Source organism: Microcebus murinus, chromosome 10, assembly GCF_040939455.1.
Source record: "Microcebus murinus isolate Inina chromosome 10, M.murinus_Inina_mat1.0, whole genome shotgun sequence".
In the NCBI taxonomy this organism is placed as follows: domain Eukaryota; kingdom Metazoa; phylum Chordata; class Mammalia; order Primates; family Cheirogaleidae; genus Microcebus; species Microcebus murinus.
This window is the reverse complement of record NC_134113.1, coordinates 101,132,970-101,148,395: the sequence shown is the minus strand read 5'-3', so window position 1 is coordinate 101,148,395 and position 15,426 is coordinate 101,132,970. Positions and strand designations below refer to the sequence as shown.

Here is a 15,426-nt window from a genome sequence, read left to right as displayed (position 1 = left end):
AGGAACCACTTTCTTTGGTCATCCATAATAATCAGCTCCTTGTCTGTATAGTTTTATCATAAGATTACAGCAGTTCAGTCCCATCTTTAGGCTCCATTTCTAATTCTAATTCTCTTGCAGTTTCCACCATATATGCAGTTCCTTCCTCTACTGAAGTCTTGAATCCCTCAAAGTCATCCATGAGGATTCGAATCACCTTCTTCCAGGTTCCTGTTAATATTGATATTTTGACCTCTTCCCATGAATCATGATGAATGTTCTTAATGGCATCCAGAATGGTGAATACTTTCCATAAGGTTTTCAGTTTACTTTTCATCAGGGTTCTTGAATGACCAGGTGCATTGTCAATGAGCAATACTATTTTGAAAGAAATTTTATTTTCTGAGCAGTAGGTCCCCACAGTAGGCTTAAAAGATTCAGTAAACCATGGTATAAACAGATGTGCTGTCTTCCAGGCTTTGTTCTATTTACAGAGCACAGGCAGAATAGATTTAGGATCATTTTTAAGGGCCCTAGAGTTTTCAGAATGGTAAATGAACCTTGGCTTCACCTAAAGTTACCAGCTGCATTAACACCCAATAAGAGGTTGAAGCATTCAAGCCATGCAGTGACTTTTCTCTAGCTATGAAAGTCCTACATGGAATCTTTTCCCAATAGAAGGATGTTTCATTTACATTGAAAATCTATTGTTCAGTGTCATCACCTTCATCAATGATCTTAGCTAGATCTTCTGGATAAACTTGCTACAGCTTCTCCATCAGCACTTGCTGTTTCACTTTGCACTTTTGTTATGGAGACGGAGATATTAGGGAGATTTTTCCTTAAATCTTATGAGCCAACCTCTGCTAGCTTCCAACTTTTCTTCTGCCTCTTCTTCACCTCTCTGAACCTTTGTATTAGGTTATTAAGTATGAATATCTCATGTCCTTAAGTACTAATTTTGACAGTTGACATCTCTGACATTTCACTTTGATACTTCTTATTTTATTATTATTGCGAAGGTACATACTCAGTTTTTCAGGTGCACAGTTTGGCTTGTGATTATCTTTCAAATTTTGTTTTAGAGCAATTTTTGTAAAACTGGAAAAGTAAAAAATTCATGTTATTTTTGAATGTGAGTTCCGTTGTGGAACCAATGCAGTGCAGACAGCTCAAAATACCAGCAAAGAGGGAAGGGTGGGACTAATGAACTCACAGTAGGTTGATGGTTTGAGAAGTTCTGTTCTGGTGATTTTAATGTGAAAATGAGCCACGTTGGTGACTGGAGACTAAGGTGGATAATGATGTGCTAAAAGCTGCAGTAGAAGCAAATCATCTCAACCTACATGTGAATTAGCAGCAAGGTTTGATGTTACTATTCCAACAACATTAGACCATTTGAAGCACATTGGCAAGGTAAAGAAGCTGGATAGATGGGTTCTGCAGGAATTAAATGAGCATCAGAGGAGAAATCCTCTCAAAGTTTGCCTTTCTTTGCTGTCAGGACATAAAGGCGAACCATTTCTACACCACATTATGATGCGTGATAAAAAATGGATTCTTTTTGATGATCACAAGCATTCAGCACAACAGTAGGATAAAGATGAAGTGCCAAAACATAGTCCCAAACTGAATATTCATCAAGAAAAGGTAATGGTATCTGTTTGATGGTCCAGCACTGATATTATCCATTACAGCTTCCTGAAACTTGGTCAGTCGATTACAGTGGATGTTGACTACAGCCAATTGGATGAAATGATGAGGATGCTTGCGATTAAGTAGCTGAGATTGGTTACTAGAGACAGGCCAATCCTCTTGCAAGACAACATTCAACCACATGTTATACAAACAATGCTGCTCATGCTCAAACTATGGCTGCTAGCCTTGGAAACTCTCTGTCTTCCACTGTATTTACCAGACCTTGCATCAACTGACTGTCACTTCTTCTAGGCTTTGGACCACTTCTTGCAAGGAAAAATACTCAGTTCTCTAACATGCTGTGGAAAATGCCTTTCAAGGTTTCATGGTTACTCACTGTCCAGGCTTCTTCACTGCTGGCATAAACAAGCTACCGTTAAGAAGGCAAAACTGTGTTGATAGTTTAGGTGCATACTTTTTTAAATTGTGTTGTTTCTTATTTGAGATATAATTTGATTTGAAATCGGTCCTTTCATATTTACTGACCAGATAGAATTGAAGGGAGTTAGGGCCTTGCTCTAGATTGTTGTGGCTGATTTGATCTTCTCTCCAGACCACTCTTACTTTTCCCATATGAATAATATGGCTGTTTCACTTTCTTAGTATTTGAGTGTTCACTGGAGAAGGACTTCTAATTTCCTTCAAGAACTTTTCCTTTGCATCACCACTTGGCTTACTATTTGGTGCAAGAGGCCTAGCTTTCAGCCTGTCTTGGCTTTGGACGTGCCTTTCTCATTAAACTTAATCATTTCTAGCTTTTGATTTAAAATGAGAGATATATGACTCTTCCATTCACTTGGATATTTACAGGACATTGTAGGGTTCTTAATTGGTCTATTTTCAATATTCTTGTGTCTCAGGGAATAGGGAAGGCCTAGCTGAGGGAGAGAAAAGGGGAAATGCCTGGTCAGTGGAGCAGTCAGAACACTCACAGTGTGTATTGATTAAGTTCACTGTCTCATATGGGTGTGGTTCATGGTGCCTCCAATCAGTTACAATAGTAACATCAAAAATCACTGATCACAGATCACCATGACAGATATAATAAGAATAGAAATATTGCAAGAATTACCAAAATGTGACAGAGACACCGAGTGAGCACATGCTGTTGGAAAAGTGACACTGATAGACTTGCTAGACAAAGGGTTGCCACAAACCTTCAATTTGTCATAAACAGTGTCTGTGAAGTCCAATAAAGCAAAGTGCAATAAAATGAGGTTTGCTGGCATATCGAGTACTAGAGTTTTCAGTGGCAAAATTCTCTTTAGAGCTTGTGAGTATGCCTAATGTAAATGCATATGAGATTTCAATAGTAGTGTCTGATTCAATGAAGGGAAGTCTAATGTCTTTTTATGTGTGGTGAACTCTTCTTTTACAATAGGCTTTGGAAATTGTCACACTGAAATGACTGGAGCCCATTTCAGACATTTTAGTGGTTCACCTGTATGATTATTTCTTTGTTTAAGAATGAAAATTCAAGCCATAGCATATTTGTGGTACCCTATTCTAAATTTACCAGCTCTCTTTGCTTAGCTTGCTTGTTCTGCCGGTGGAGTTTTTTTATTGACCCTAGAAGGAGATCTTTTTTTTTCTTTCCCTATAGAATGAATGGAGCCGTTAAAGAGTTTGTACTAAACTGTTAATGTAAGAAACTACCTGGAGATTGGATCCAGGGTTCTTTTATACTTCCCTTCTTAGCAGGAGTTTATATGTATGCCTAAATACAGTTTATAATAAAGTTCAAACTTCTATTTTATTCATTTATTGATTGATCTTTACTTAAGACCCGGTATGTACCAGATATGAAGATATAAAACTGGGGTGTAGGGCAGGATCCCTGTCTACTGTAAAGACATATATAAAACAAATAATTACATATGGTTGGAGATTAGTGCTTAATGTATTACTGGATGAAAGAGTGGAGATAAGTATGATAAATGTTTAGCTAGATGGAAGAATGGAGGTGTGTGTAATTGTATATATTAATAATATATACATGTATATGTATTAATGGAGTACGGACAATAATCACATTACTCTCCTGAGGGAAAGAGCAAGAAAGTCTTCACAAAAGAGATAACTTTTATGTTGCATTTTGAAAGCCATGTAAAATAAATCAGGTAGTTCAAGAACAGGCTATGATTATATCCTCCTGTTTTGTTTTTCTCCATAGAACTTATCACTGTTGTGCATACTGTATTCATTCACTTACTTGTTCATTTGTTCCTTGCTTCCTTCCTTTGTCTGCCATACTAGAATATAAGCTCTGTGAAGACAGGGATTTTGGTCTGTTTTGATTACTCTGTATCCTGGATACCTGGGAAAATACATGATATAGCAGGAACTTGAACTCAAATATGTATTATATATAGTGAAGGAATGAACTTTGTGAGTCTAGAATAGTTGGGTTTTTCATAATTTTCCTTCAGCTTATTAAGAATATCTCCTTAGAATTTCCTCATAATTTCACTTAATATTTTTTATTATGTGTATTTAAATCTCTCTAGTGATAACATGCTATTTCCATAATGTTTCTCAAATGCATCTCCTATTTTCTATATCTCTTAGTTTGCCTATCCTATCCCATCCTGTCCCATCCCGTCCCGTCCCGTCCCGTCCCGTCCCGTCCCGTCCCGTCCCGTCCCATCCCATCCCATCCCATCCCGTTTTTTATTGAGACAGAGTCTCGCTCTGTTGCCTAGGCTAGAGTGCTGTGGTGTCAGCCCAGCTCATAGCAACCTCAAACTCCTGGGCTCAAGTGATCCTCCTGCCTCAGCCTCCCAAGTAGCTAGGACTACAGGTGTGTGCCACCTTGCCTGGCTAATTTTTTCCATTTTTACTTGTCTGGCTAATTTATTTCCCTTTCCCTTTCCCTTTCCCTTTCCCTTTCCCTTTCCCTTTCCCTTTCCCTTTCCCTTTCCCTTTCCTTTTCCCTTTCCCTTTCTCTTTCTTTTCTCTTTTGTTTCCTTCCTCTTCTCTCCTCTTCTCTCTTCTTCTCTTTTTTCATAGAGAAGGGGAGTCTCACTCTTGCTGAGGCTGGTCTCAAACTCCTGACCTCAAGCAATCCTCCTGCCTCAGCCTCCCAGAGTGCTAGAATTACAGGCGTGGGCCACCATGCCTAGCCTCTTAGTTTGTTTAGTCCCCATAATATCTTACATGAACTGATACAGCCTCGTAATTTTTTTTCATGTCTGTGTGTAAGTCCCCTTAAACTTCTTTATAGCCATTAGAATTATATATGTAAAATACAGAACTGGCCAGACCATTTCTGTGCTGATAAATCTCTGATGGTTTCCATCTCCCTAGAATAAAGTTTGTGCTGCTTAGGATGGCACAGAAGGCCACCTGCAGCTTGACTTCAACTACATAATGGTTTGTCTCTTACTATCTCATAATATAATAAAAATGGGCCTATTTATTTTTCTATCACTAGTGCCTGGCACATAATACAAAATTCAGTAAATTATTTGAGTAAATGAATACATGTAAGTGTGTATGAAGGAATGGGTACAATAAGAAATTTCATTGAAAATGTTTGCAGTTAGATAAGAGATGATATAAAAATCTAATTTAACACTAGCATTTAAGAACAGGTTTTTTTCTTTAGACAGCCGATTTGTCTTTCTCACTGTCTAATCACTCTATCTCTTGTCCTCCATCGATTCTTCATAAAGGAATCCCCTTGGCATTTGCAGTGTCATTTAAGAAGGAATCCTACTTCTCGTGGTTTTCCTCTCTACATCCTGCTCTCCACTCCCTTCTCAGTATTGGGTCTTTTCTTCTAGCTATTAATACTTTCCTTATTGTGTTAGAGATTTGTGTATATGTGTTTCCATACCCACATGTGTGCCTTTTCTCTGTTCTGGCTATAAATTCTGGGTTTAAGGTTTTGCATGTAATTCTGAAACTCTTAGGGTTAAATTATTTCTACAGAACATATAGACAACCATGACCTATTTGTTTTCAACTTAAAATGATTTTTAATTGTGCTTATTATATTTTTCTTCATGTCTTTTTTTTTCTTCAATGTTTTTGCACACTTAGATTGAAAATCTTCAAGAACAACTTAGAGATAAGGAAAAGCAGATGAGCAGCTTGAAAGAACGAGTCAAATCCTTACAGGCTGACACCACCAACACTGACACTGCCTTGACAACTCTGGAGGAGGCCCTTGCAGAGAAAGTGAGTGACTGGCCCAGATTCTTTACAGGCACATTTCTTTTGCTTTCCCATTAATCTAAAGCTGGGTGTAGAATACAGAAGAAATCCCCATGGGCAGAAGGGAAAAGAGCCCTTCTGTGCTGTTGCTGACATACATAGTATAAAGGAGAAAGAAAATCCATTTGGTTGTTGCCAATTTAAGCATTTGCTGCTAGGCAAGATGAATTTCATGCTACAGGGCAGTGGCTGAATTTCCTAAAAAATCAGCCATATGTTCCATATATTTTCTGAAGAAAAAGAAAATTCCTTGTTATTTATATGGTCAACTAGAATTTGGGGATGTGGGAATAGTCGGTATGGCCACCAGGAAGCAATACATAAAGTCTTCCTCTACTATCCCACTTTGGTACTTGATATATTCATGCATTTTAGTTATTAATATAATGTGCTTTCTAATTTTCTAGTCTTGGCCTTGATGCTTTATTTTACCTTTATGATCAAACTCAGTTTTTCAGGAGTGGTTGACTAAAGAAGTGGCCCAACCCCTGATGAATGTTAGTGTTAATGTCTTTAAAGGAGCTTTAGGGAATCTCCTTGGGACATTTTAATTGGATTTTTATAAAAGGGTTAGGGTCACTGTTCTGTAAGTCTCTTGGACTCCGAATGCTTCAGGCTGCCTGCCAAGATCAAGGCTTGATCCCAGAATGTATTTAGAAATAGTACCAGAAATATACTTAAATTGCTTTAATTTTCAAACTTTATGACTATCTGTTGACCGAAAAATGTTTTAATGGTTTCTCTTTTCTTTGCCTTCCTTTAAGGCATTATCCAAATCTCCTCTCTCTCCTTTTTGTTGGTATATGAATTGTGAGCTGTTTGCATTGCCTTATAAGCAACATGTAAATTGTATAGAAAGAAGAAATATTTGTTATTTAAGTTTTTTAAGTTATTAAGTTTTTAACTTATATAAGTTGTTAGTTACTTAGGAATTGAATAAATGCGAAAATTCTAAAAGAATATTTTAGCAATATCTAATACTAGTTGAGATTACAAGAAAAGAACCTTTGGGGTTCAAAAGAACAAAGCCAGGTCCTTATTACAGCAAGATGGATAGGAAGGATGAATTCATTAAAAACGTATCACTGTCTTTTGAACAGAGGATAGAAGTATAGATTTTATCAGCTGAAAACAGAATTACAGTCATATGATGTAAGTATGAAAAGGAATTTCCTCATGTGTTGCTGTGCTCTCTTTACAGGAGCGGACAATAGAACGCTTAAAGGAGCAGCGGGACAGAGATGAGCGAGAGAAGCAAGAGGAAATTGATAACTACAAAAAAGATCTTAAAGACTTGAAAGAAAAAGTCAGCCTGTTACAAGGCGACCTCTCAGAGAAAGAGGTCATGATCAACAAAGTGGAATTATTTTGTTTGCTTAATTATTGCATTGTGTGTACATGTTGTCGGTGTTTACATAGCACATGTAAAAAAGCATTTGCTGGAAGATTTTCTAAGTATTCTTATAGTAAGATTTTTGTAAATACCTTAAGGGATATTTCAGGAAGCTTTGCAGAGATATAGTAGATTAAGTCATTCATGTCCTAAATCTTACTTTATTTGAGATGGTTTCTTTCTTTTTGATGGCACTTTTATAAATCCTAAAATAACTAAAGCCCAGTTACATTTGAATAAATATTGTGTTAAAGGTAAGAAAAGTGATGGACAGAAGGAGGTAAATTTATTTATAACAACAATTGAAGTACATAATGGCTATTAAATTAGGTGACTTTTAATATACTTTGATCCTGCTTTTGGAGAATCATGTTAATGTGACCTAAATAGCAAAAATGCCTAATGCCCTATGATCAGATGATAAAGCATGAGCTTCAGGGTCTTTCTCTGGATTTCTATTATCTTCAGGAATTTTTATGGACATTTAAGTTCCTAATAGAATTTTTCTTCTAAAAGGGAAAAATGTTTTATGTTAAGTTAATGTAGCTACTAAGGTTGACTACTTACAGTCACAAAGTTTAATCTACTTTCATTTATTTTGTGCTAATGAGTATGTATTGATAGAGTTCTTTAAATCTCGGTTCAGTTGGTATTTCTTGGGAATCCATCCTATTTAGTTAGGAATTAATATTTTATATTTCATGAATACTCTGAAATGGAAATATGTCAGTATTTGGTAACGGAAAGAAACTGCAAGCCACCATGATAATAAATTAAAAAATTTAAAGCTCTACTTTGTTTATAATTTGTATTTATTCCGGGTATGTGTTGTTTCTTTTAGGCTTCACTCTTGGACCTGAAAGAGCATGCTTCTTCCCTGGCTTCTTCTGGACTGAAAAAGGACTCACGGCTTAAGACACTAGAGATTGCTTTGGAGCAGAAGAAGGAAGAGTGTCTGAAAATGGAATCACAGTTGAAAAAGGTTAAAGAAAAATTTTTACATACTCTTGCTTTACTTTCAATAAGAACATAGTAGCTAACTCTAGGGTGTTTATAGGGAATAATTTACTGTGGAATAATAATCCCCCAAAGTTCAAATACCATATATAATGTTCGATTAATTCTCTTAGCTTTCTTACCCTACTTTATTTTATTCATGAGAATCCCTAAACTCTTAGAAAAGTGGCAGTTTTGAGGAATATTAAAATATGCAACTCCCTGTGGTGAGATATGAGAACACAATGTAAAAAATCTCAATTACCTGATGTTTTTCTTCCATTATCAGACTTCTAGAGAGAGATAATGTAACAGTGATAGTCACATGCATTGGTGAATATTAGGACATGGCACAGATATTTGTGGTCTGTTTCTTTGATTTATATCTCTCTAATATTTATATAGCACTTTATAGTTTCCTGAACACTTTCATATTTATTACCTTTGAGCTGTCAATGCTGTGAGAATTGCAACTGAAACTTTTGAGTTTCATTAACTAGATCCAGGTCGAATGATTACTAATGAATATGGGTATAGCTTGTCTTGAAACTTCCAGTTTTGGTCTCTTTCCATATATTGGGTGTATTTAACATGATACCTTTATTTAAGAAATGCCAAAAATTAATCATATTTTGAAGCTGAGGAAAGGAAAAAAATCTAGTATCTTAAAGTTACTTTTGAATAAGTAGGAAAGTCCTTTTTTTTTGAGATGAAGGATTACAGTTTTAACCAATTCATATTTGATAGTTGGCTTTGTTTTTGTTTCTCAGTCAAAGGGTGGAGGTGATTTTTCATTTAACACCTAAATATTAAACATGAAGTTATATGTATAGTTACAAAACTGAGCGGTAGTGATCAAGAGTGATGTTAGTCATTGACATTTTAATCTCCCGTTTATGACAATCTCACATTTTCTTTTTATTTTGGATCTATCTTCATGCTTCTGTAGTTGATGCTTCTGTATTTGATGCTTCTGTAGGTCATTTATGTGGTCTGGAATATTTTAGGCTTTACATATAGATTTATGAGAAAAAGTTCTCTTTGGGGAGAGGATGTAGGCAGCTTTCTTCTCCTTTGATTTAGTACCTTTTTTTCTACCCATGGCTGTTTTTCTTTTTGCATTTTCCTATGTTTCATTCTGGACAGTTGTTCCTTTTCATTTTAATTCATTACTGATATTTTCCTATTATACTGCTTCCATGATGCCCTACTCCATAAAGGAGGTTGTTATAGTTTTCTCTTTGTTGCGTTTGTACTTTGTTGTTTTTCCCTCTTTTCTGCCTTCTCTGTTTTTAATTGAGCATTTTGTTTGATTCCATTTTCTCTTCCATTTTAGCATATAAACTGTACTTGTTAAAAAATTTTTAAGTGGTTGCCCTAGGGTTTGCAACATACATTTTAGCTATTCTAAACCCTGCTTCAAATAACACCATCCCACTTCACATTGGGTGTAGGTGCCAACTGAGTATTCCCAATTCCTTGTTTTCTTCCCTTATGACATTGTTATTCATTTCATTTACCCAAATGCTATCATTGCCCAACACAGTGTTACTATTGTTACTTCAGTAGTTATCTTATAGATTATTTAAGAATAAGAAAAATGAAAGATGCACTTTTAGCTTCACTTATTCCTTGCCCAATTTTCTTCCTTTCTTTATGTATATCTGAGTTTCTAACCTATATCATTTTCCTTCTCCTTGAAGAAATTCTAACATTTTTTGTTAGGTAGGTCTCCTGGCAGTGAATTACTCAGTTTTTGTTTATCTGGAGAAGTCTTTATTTTTCATTTACTATTGAAGGATAATTACACTGGATCTAGAATTCTAGGTGATGTCACTGACCCCAACACTATAATATTTCACTGTCTTCTCTTTTTGGTTTTTTTTTTTTGTTTTTGAGACAGAGTCTCACTTTGTTGCCCAGGCTAGAGTGAGTGCTGTGGCATCAGCCTAGTTCACAGCAACCTCAAACTCCTGGGCTCAAGCGACCTACTGCCTCAGCCTCCCTAGTAGCTGGGACTACAGGCATGTGCCACCATGCCCGGCTAATTTTTTCTATATATATTAGTTGGCCAATTAATTTATTTCTATTTGTAATAGAGACGAGGTCTCACTCTTGCTCAGGCTGGTTTCGAACTCCTGACCTTGAGCGATCCTCCCGCCTCGGCCTTCTTCTCTTTTTGTTTATGTGGTTTCTGAGAAGTCTCTTGTAATTCTTAACATTGTTCCTCTATAGGTAAGATGTCTTTTTTCCTCTGACTTCTTTCAAGCTTTTCTCTTTGTGTTTGGCTTTCTGCAGTTTGAATATTATGTGTCTAAGTGTAGATTTTTTTGCTGTTTCTCCTGCTTGATGTTCTGTGCTTCCTGGTATATAACATATATCATCAATTTTGGAAAATTCTCAGCCATTATGATGTGAAATATTTCTTCTGCTCCTCTCTTTTCCTTCTGGTATCCCAATTGTGTATGTTGCATCTTTTTTATTTTTTTGTGAGACAGAGTCTCACTTTGTTGCCCAGGCTAGAGTGAGTGCCGTGGCGTCAGCCTAGCTCACAGCAACCTCAAATTCCTGGGCTTAAGCAATCCTCCTGCCTCAGCCTCCCGAGTAGCTGGGACTACAGGCACGTGCCACCATGCCCGGCTAATTTTTATATATATATATTAGTTGGCCAATTAATTTCTATTTTTTTTATAGTAGAGACGGGGTCTCGCTCAGGCTGGTTTTGAACTCCTGACCTTGAGCAATCCGCCCGCCTCGGCCTCCCAGAGTGCTAGGATTACAAGCGTGAGCCACCGCACCCGGCCTGTATGTTGCATCTTTTAAAATTACCTCACAGTTCTTGAATGTTCTGTGCTTTTTTTTCTTTGTGTTTCAGTTTGATAATTTTCTGTTGACCTGTGTTCAAGCTCACTAATTCTTTCTTTACCCATGTCCAATCTACTGATGGGCCCATTGAATTCATTCTTCATTTTTTATGTGTTTTTAATTTATAGCATTTCATTTTGATTCTTTATTAGAGATTCCACCTCTCTGCTTTCGTTACCCAACTACTCTTGGATGCTGTCTACTTTTTACATTAGAACCCTTAACATATTAATCATAGTTATTTTAAATTCGCAGGCTAATAGTTCCAACATCTATGTCAGCTATCTGAGTCTGGTTCTAAAACTTGCTCCATCTCTTCACACTATATATTTTTCTTGCTTCTTAGCATGCCTTATAATTTTTTTGTTGAAAGCTGAACATGATATATCAGAGAATAGGAACTGAGATAAATAGGACTATATTGTAAGTTTTTTGTTTGTTTTGGTAATCTGGGTAGAAGTTGGTTGGTATTTATTGTTTGCTGTAGGTGCCAAAGACTTCAAATTCTTCTGGTGTCCTTGTCTCTCCTTTTGACTCTGGGTTTTCCTCTACACAGAGAGTCTGTCTTGCAGCTCTTTCAGCTGTAATCCACTATTACTATACTGGAGCCTTTTGGTGTGGTGGTAACATGGGGGGGGCATTCTGTAATCTTATGATTGTCTCAGTCTTTTACAAGCCTATAACCCTGGCTGTATATTCACAGGAATTTATTACCTTTTTCCCCCCACACTTGGATAAAACTGGAAGGCTAGAGGGGCCTGGAGTGGGAAAAATTTTCTTTTCCCAGGTGGGATAAAGCTTTGGTAAAATCTTTACCCGTGGAGAGCCAGCCTTTGGATAGAGAACACTTTAAGGGTATTACTCAGTTGTCACACTTCCCCTCCCACTGCCAGAACCACAAGAACATTTTCTCAGCTCCCACTGTAAGAACCTGGTAGGGTTCCTGGATGTGTAAAGCCCATGAAACTGGGATGGGGGTTCCCCAAAGACTGCAGCTCCCAGGACTTTCTTACTCACATGTCTACACTCAGCCTCTGGCAATTCCTCAAAATTACCATTTAAGTGCTTCTGCCATCTACCTCTGTTCCAGGTAAGCAGGTCTCGTCCATGACTCCAGATTTGCCTGTCTCTCCAGACTTTGGGGTGGCAATTGCTCTGTGACCTCAGTTTTCTAATAGGTCTAAGAGAAGTCCTTGATTTTCAGTTTGTTTAGCTTTTTCTTGTTGTAAGGAAAGGGGTAATGACTTCTAATCTCTACATGTTAGAGCTGAATGAGTCGTACCTACTAATTGTTATTTTAGGAAGATATTTGTATGAATTTTGCCATTTTGAATAAAATCCAAAGTAATAAAATAAAAATGGTTTTAATTTTATTTAAGAATTAGATTTAGCTTTCTTAATTAACACATAAATATTTATGAAATGAATGTTTCATAAATGTTAACCCTAGGAATTTGAGAATGGATCATAGAAATCTATGAATTAACACTACACCTGTCTTGTACAGCTTTCTCAGTTCAGCTATGTTTCCTACACTCTTAGTATTTATATTGGAATTTTATTGGAAATTGCCTGTATGGGAAAGAAAGAAAAAACTTTGCTTTATAAAAGGTCTTTCTTAGAATAAATGAGAGCATATTTTCTGATTTAAGATTGATATAAAAGATAATAAAATATGAGACTCAGAACCGTTGTTAAATATTCTATTTTAGATTTCATGTCATTCTAGGGAATTCTAGGTCTTGCTGTGGTGCCTAGGCTGGTCTAAAACTCATGACCTCAAGTGATCCTCCCATCTTGGCTTCCCAAAGTGCTGGGATTACAGGTGTCAGCCACTGTGCCCTGCTAATTTGCTATACTTTTTAATACTTCTTAGCAGCTTATTATCCCTAGAATTTTATTTATCTTCATCTTTTGTATTAGCAATCTTTTAGTGCTTTATAGCTTATTTGTAGATTTACATGAAGTACTATTTGGCATATTTTCTTCTTCCTGAATGTTAGGTCCAGAGCCAAGAGGGAGACACATGAAGCCTCAGGTGTAGCAAAATGCTATTTATTTGAGCATCTGGATGGAGGTTGAAAAGAGCATCCACCCTGAGGAAGGCGAGAGCCTTGGGTTTTACAGAGGGTTTTTCCAGGGAGTGTAAGCAACTGGGCCAGAACAGTTGTAATAAATTTTTTTGAAACAACTGGTTTCTGGGACCCCTGTGTCGACAGAACTGTCTGTGGTCAAAGTTAGATTTACAACCTCCAGACTCCCCAGACTCCTGTGGCTATTGTTTCACAGGCCTTATGATCACTATCTGAGTTTTCCATTAACCGCATTCCATCCTGTACATACTTTCTGGGTTCCCATCCTGAGCAAACCTAACACTGAACGCATGACTGGTGTAATATCATTGTTCTAATTTATATTTATTCAAAAGGCTGTGCTTATCTTTCAAATTTTCAAAGTAAATTTCTTCTCTGTTTTTCTTAGAGTGGGAAATGACTGGTCTTGAGGTAATGATAATTGATGTCATTTTTAATCCATTTATAACTTAAGAATTTATATTCTATACCTGAATTTTGGTATTCTGTGTCTTCAGCATAAGATAAACTCAGAATTATTAATGATAGAGTTGAAACTCAACTTCTGAGTTATCAGAATTATTTAAAATGCTAAATTCTAAATTCTTTTTTGTTTAGAATAAAATATTTGTTTCTAGATTCTGATTTTTTTAATTGAAGCTTTTTTTTAAACCATATTTTTAAATTGTTAGCTTTTCTTTTTCTTGCTTTTCCTACTCTTAAATTATTCATCTACTTTTCTTTCTTGCTTTCTTCCTTCTCCTTCTCACTCCCTTTGGCATCCTGAAATAGTGTTGAGCCACTCCCCTAAGCCCGTGACTGACCTGACAAAGTGTTGCCCCAAAGTCCTGGCCAATAGTTTTTTCTGTATTTTGCATGAATGACTTTTTAATACCCTGTGGAAGAGTGGAAACACTTAACCTTCTCATCTCTCCCTTCCTCAAATAGGACTCCCAGATTTTTTTTTTTAGATGATTCCTTTCTAAGTATATTGGGGTGAATACAAACTAGAAAGGTTTCTGTATGACCAAAATTCTCTCCCAAACTTTGGGAAGGTTTGTATTTCTGTTGTTTTTGCTTTGTGTTGTTCTTAGTGGGTTAATTCATTCAGGGTTGCGGCTCTTTCCCTTTGTTTCTACCATGTTGTGACTTCTAACTACACCAGTTTAGAGTATAATTTTGCTAACACAGTGAAACACGTGTCTGCCCGCAGAATCTCCTTTAAAGGCCGTGCTTCAAAGTACAGCTGTTGCTTCCACAAGGCATTTAGCTCAGTTTACATCAACATCTCTCCTTTACTCAAGGTACTTTGTGGCAGAGCTTTCCTGAGTATATATATTTACTCCTTTAAGGTATATATACACACACACACTTTATATATATTTTGGAGACAGCATCTTGCTCTGTTGCCCAGGATAGAGTACAGTGGTGTCATCATAGCTCACAGCAACCTCAAACCCCTGGTCTCAGCGATCCTCCTGCCTCACCTCCTGATTAGGTGGGACTATAGTGCATGCCACCATACCTGGCTAATTTTTGTATAATTTGTGGAGATGGGAATCTCACTATCTTTTTGCAGGGTGGTCCCAAGCTCCTGGCTTCAAGTGATCCTCCTGCCTCAGCTTCCCCAAGTTCTAGGGTTACAGGCATGAGCCACCACACCTGACCTCCCTTTAATATTTTTTTTAAACCATTTTAAGGGACTAAATATATTTTGTTGTTTATTGAATAAGGCCTTTACCTTCTCATTAAATAGATTATAAATGTAAAAATGTTGGTTTCTACAAGGATGTGGTTATGTGTATTATTCTATAATCATACCTATTTTAGTGAGACATGTATAAAATGCAGAAGAACAGAATTTTTGCCTCCAGTGTATGCATATTGAGGTTTTAATAATGTAAAAGGTAGGCAATTTCTAGTAGAACAGTGCCTGAGGATGGTGACCTTAACTTTTTTTTTTTTTTTTTTCAGCAAAGTTTTTGGACTGAATGACCTTAACTTTTGACTAAAGTATTTTAAGGAGGTTGTTCATTGTTAAGTCAGCTTTTCTTGTCCAAAGGTGACATTTTATACAAATTTTGTTATTTCACTGAAGTTGGTAGTTTTTGCTTGTGAATGGTCTTGACCTCCTCATATTCTAAAAACAAAGTGTATAAAATATCTACATTTTTAAAACATGGTTGATGGACAATTAGAATTTAA

General features: G+C 36.5%; 1 protein-coding gene across 21 annotated transcripts in view; it reads left to right on the top strand.

Annotated features, from left to right (window-relative positions):
• ERC1 (ELKS/RAB6-interacting/CAST family member 1) overlaps positions 1–15,426 on the top strand; it is a 560,419-nt gene that overhangs the window by 200,107 nt on the left and 344,886 nt on the right. For all 21 annotated transcript variants that reach the window (XM_012747177.3, XM_012747178.3, XM_076007810.1 and 18 more), the window contains 3 exons: positions 5,722–5,859; positions 7,097–7,237; positions 8,130–8,270. In XM_012747177.3, coding sequence (XP_012602631.1) covers positions 5,722–5,859; positions 7,097–7,237; positions 8,130–8,270 — 420 coding nt within the window. The remainder of the gene's footprint in view (positions 1–5,721; positions 5,860–7,096; positions 7,238–8,129; positions 8,271–15,426) is intronic.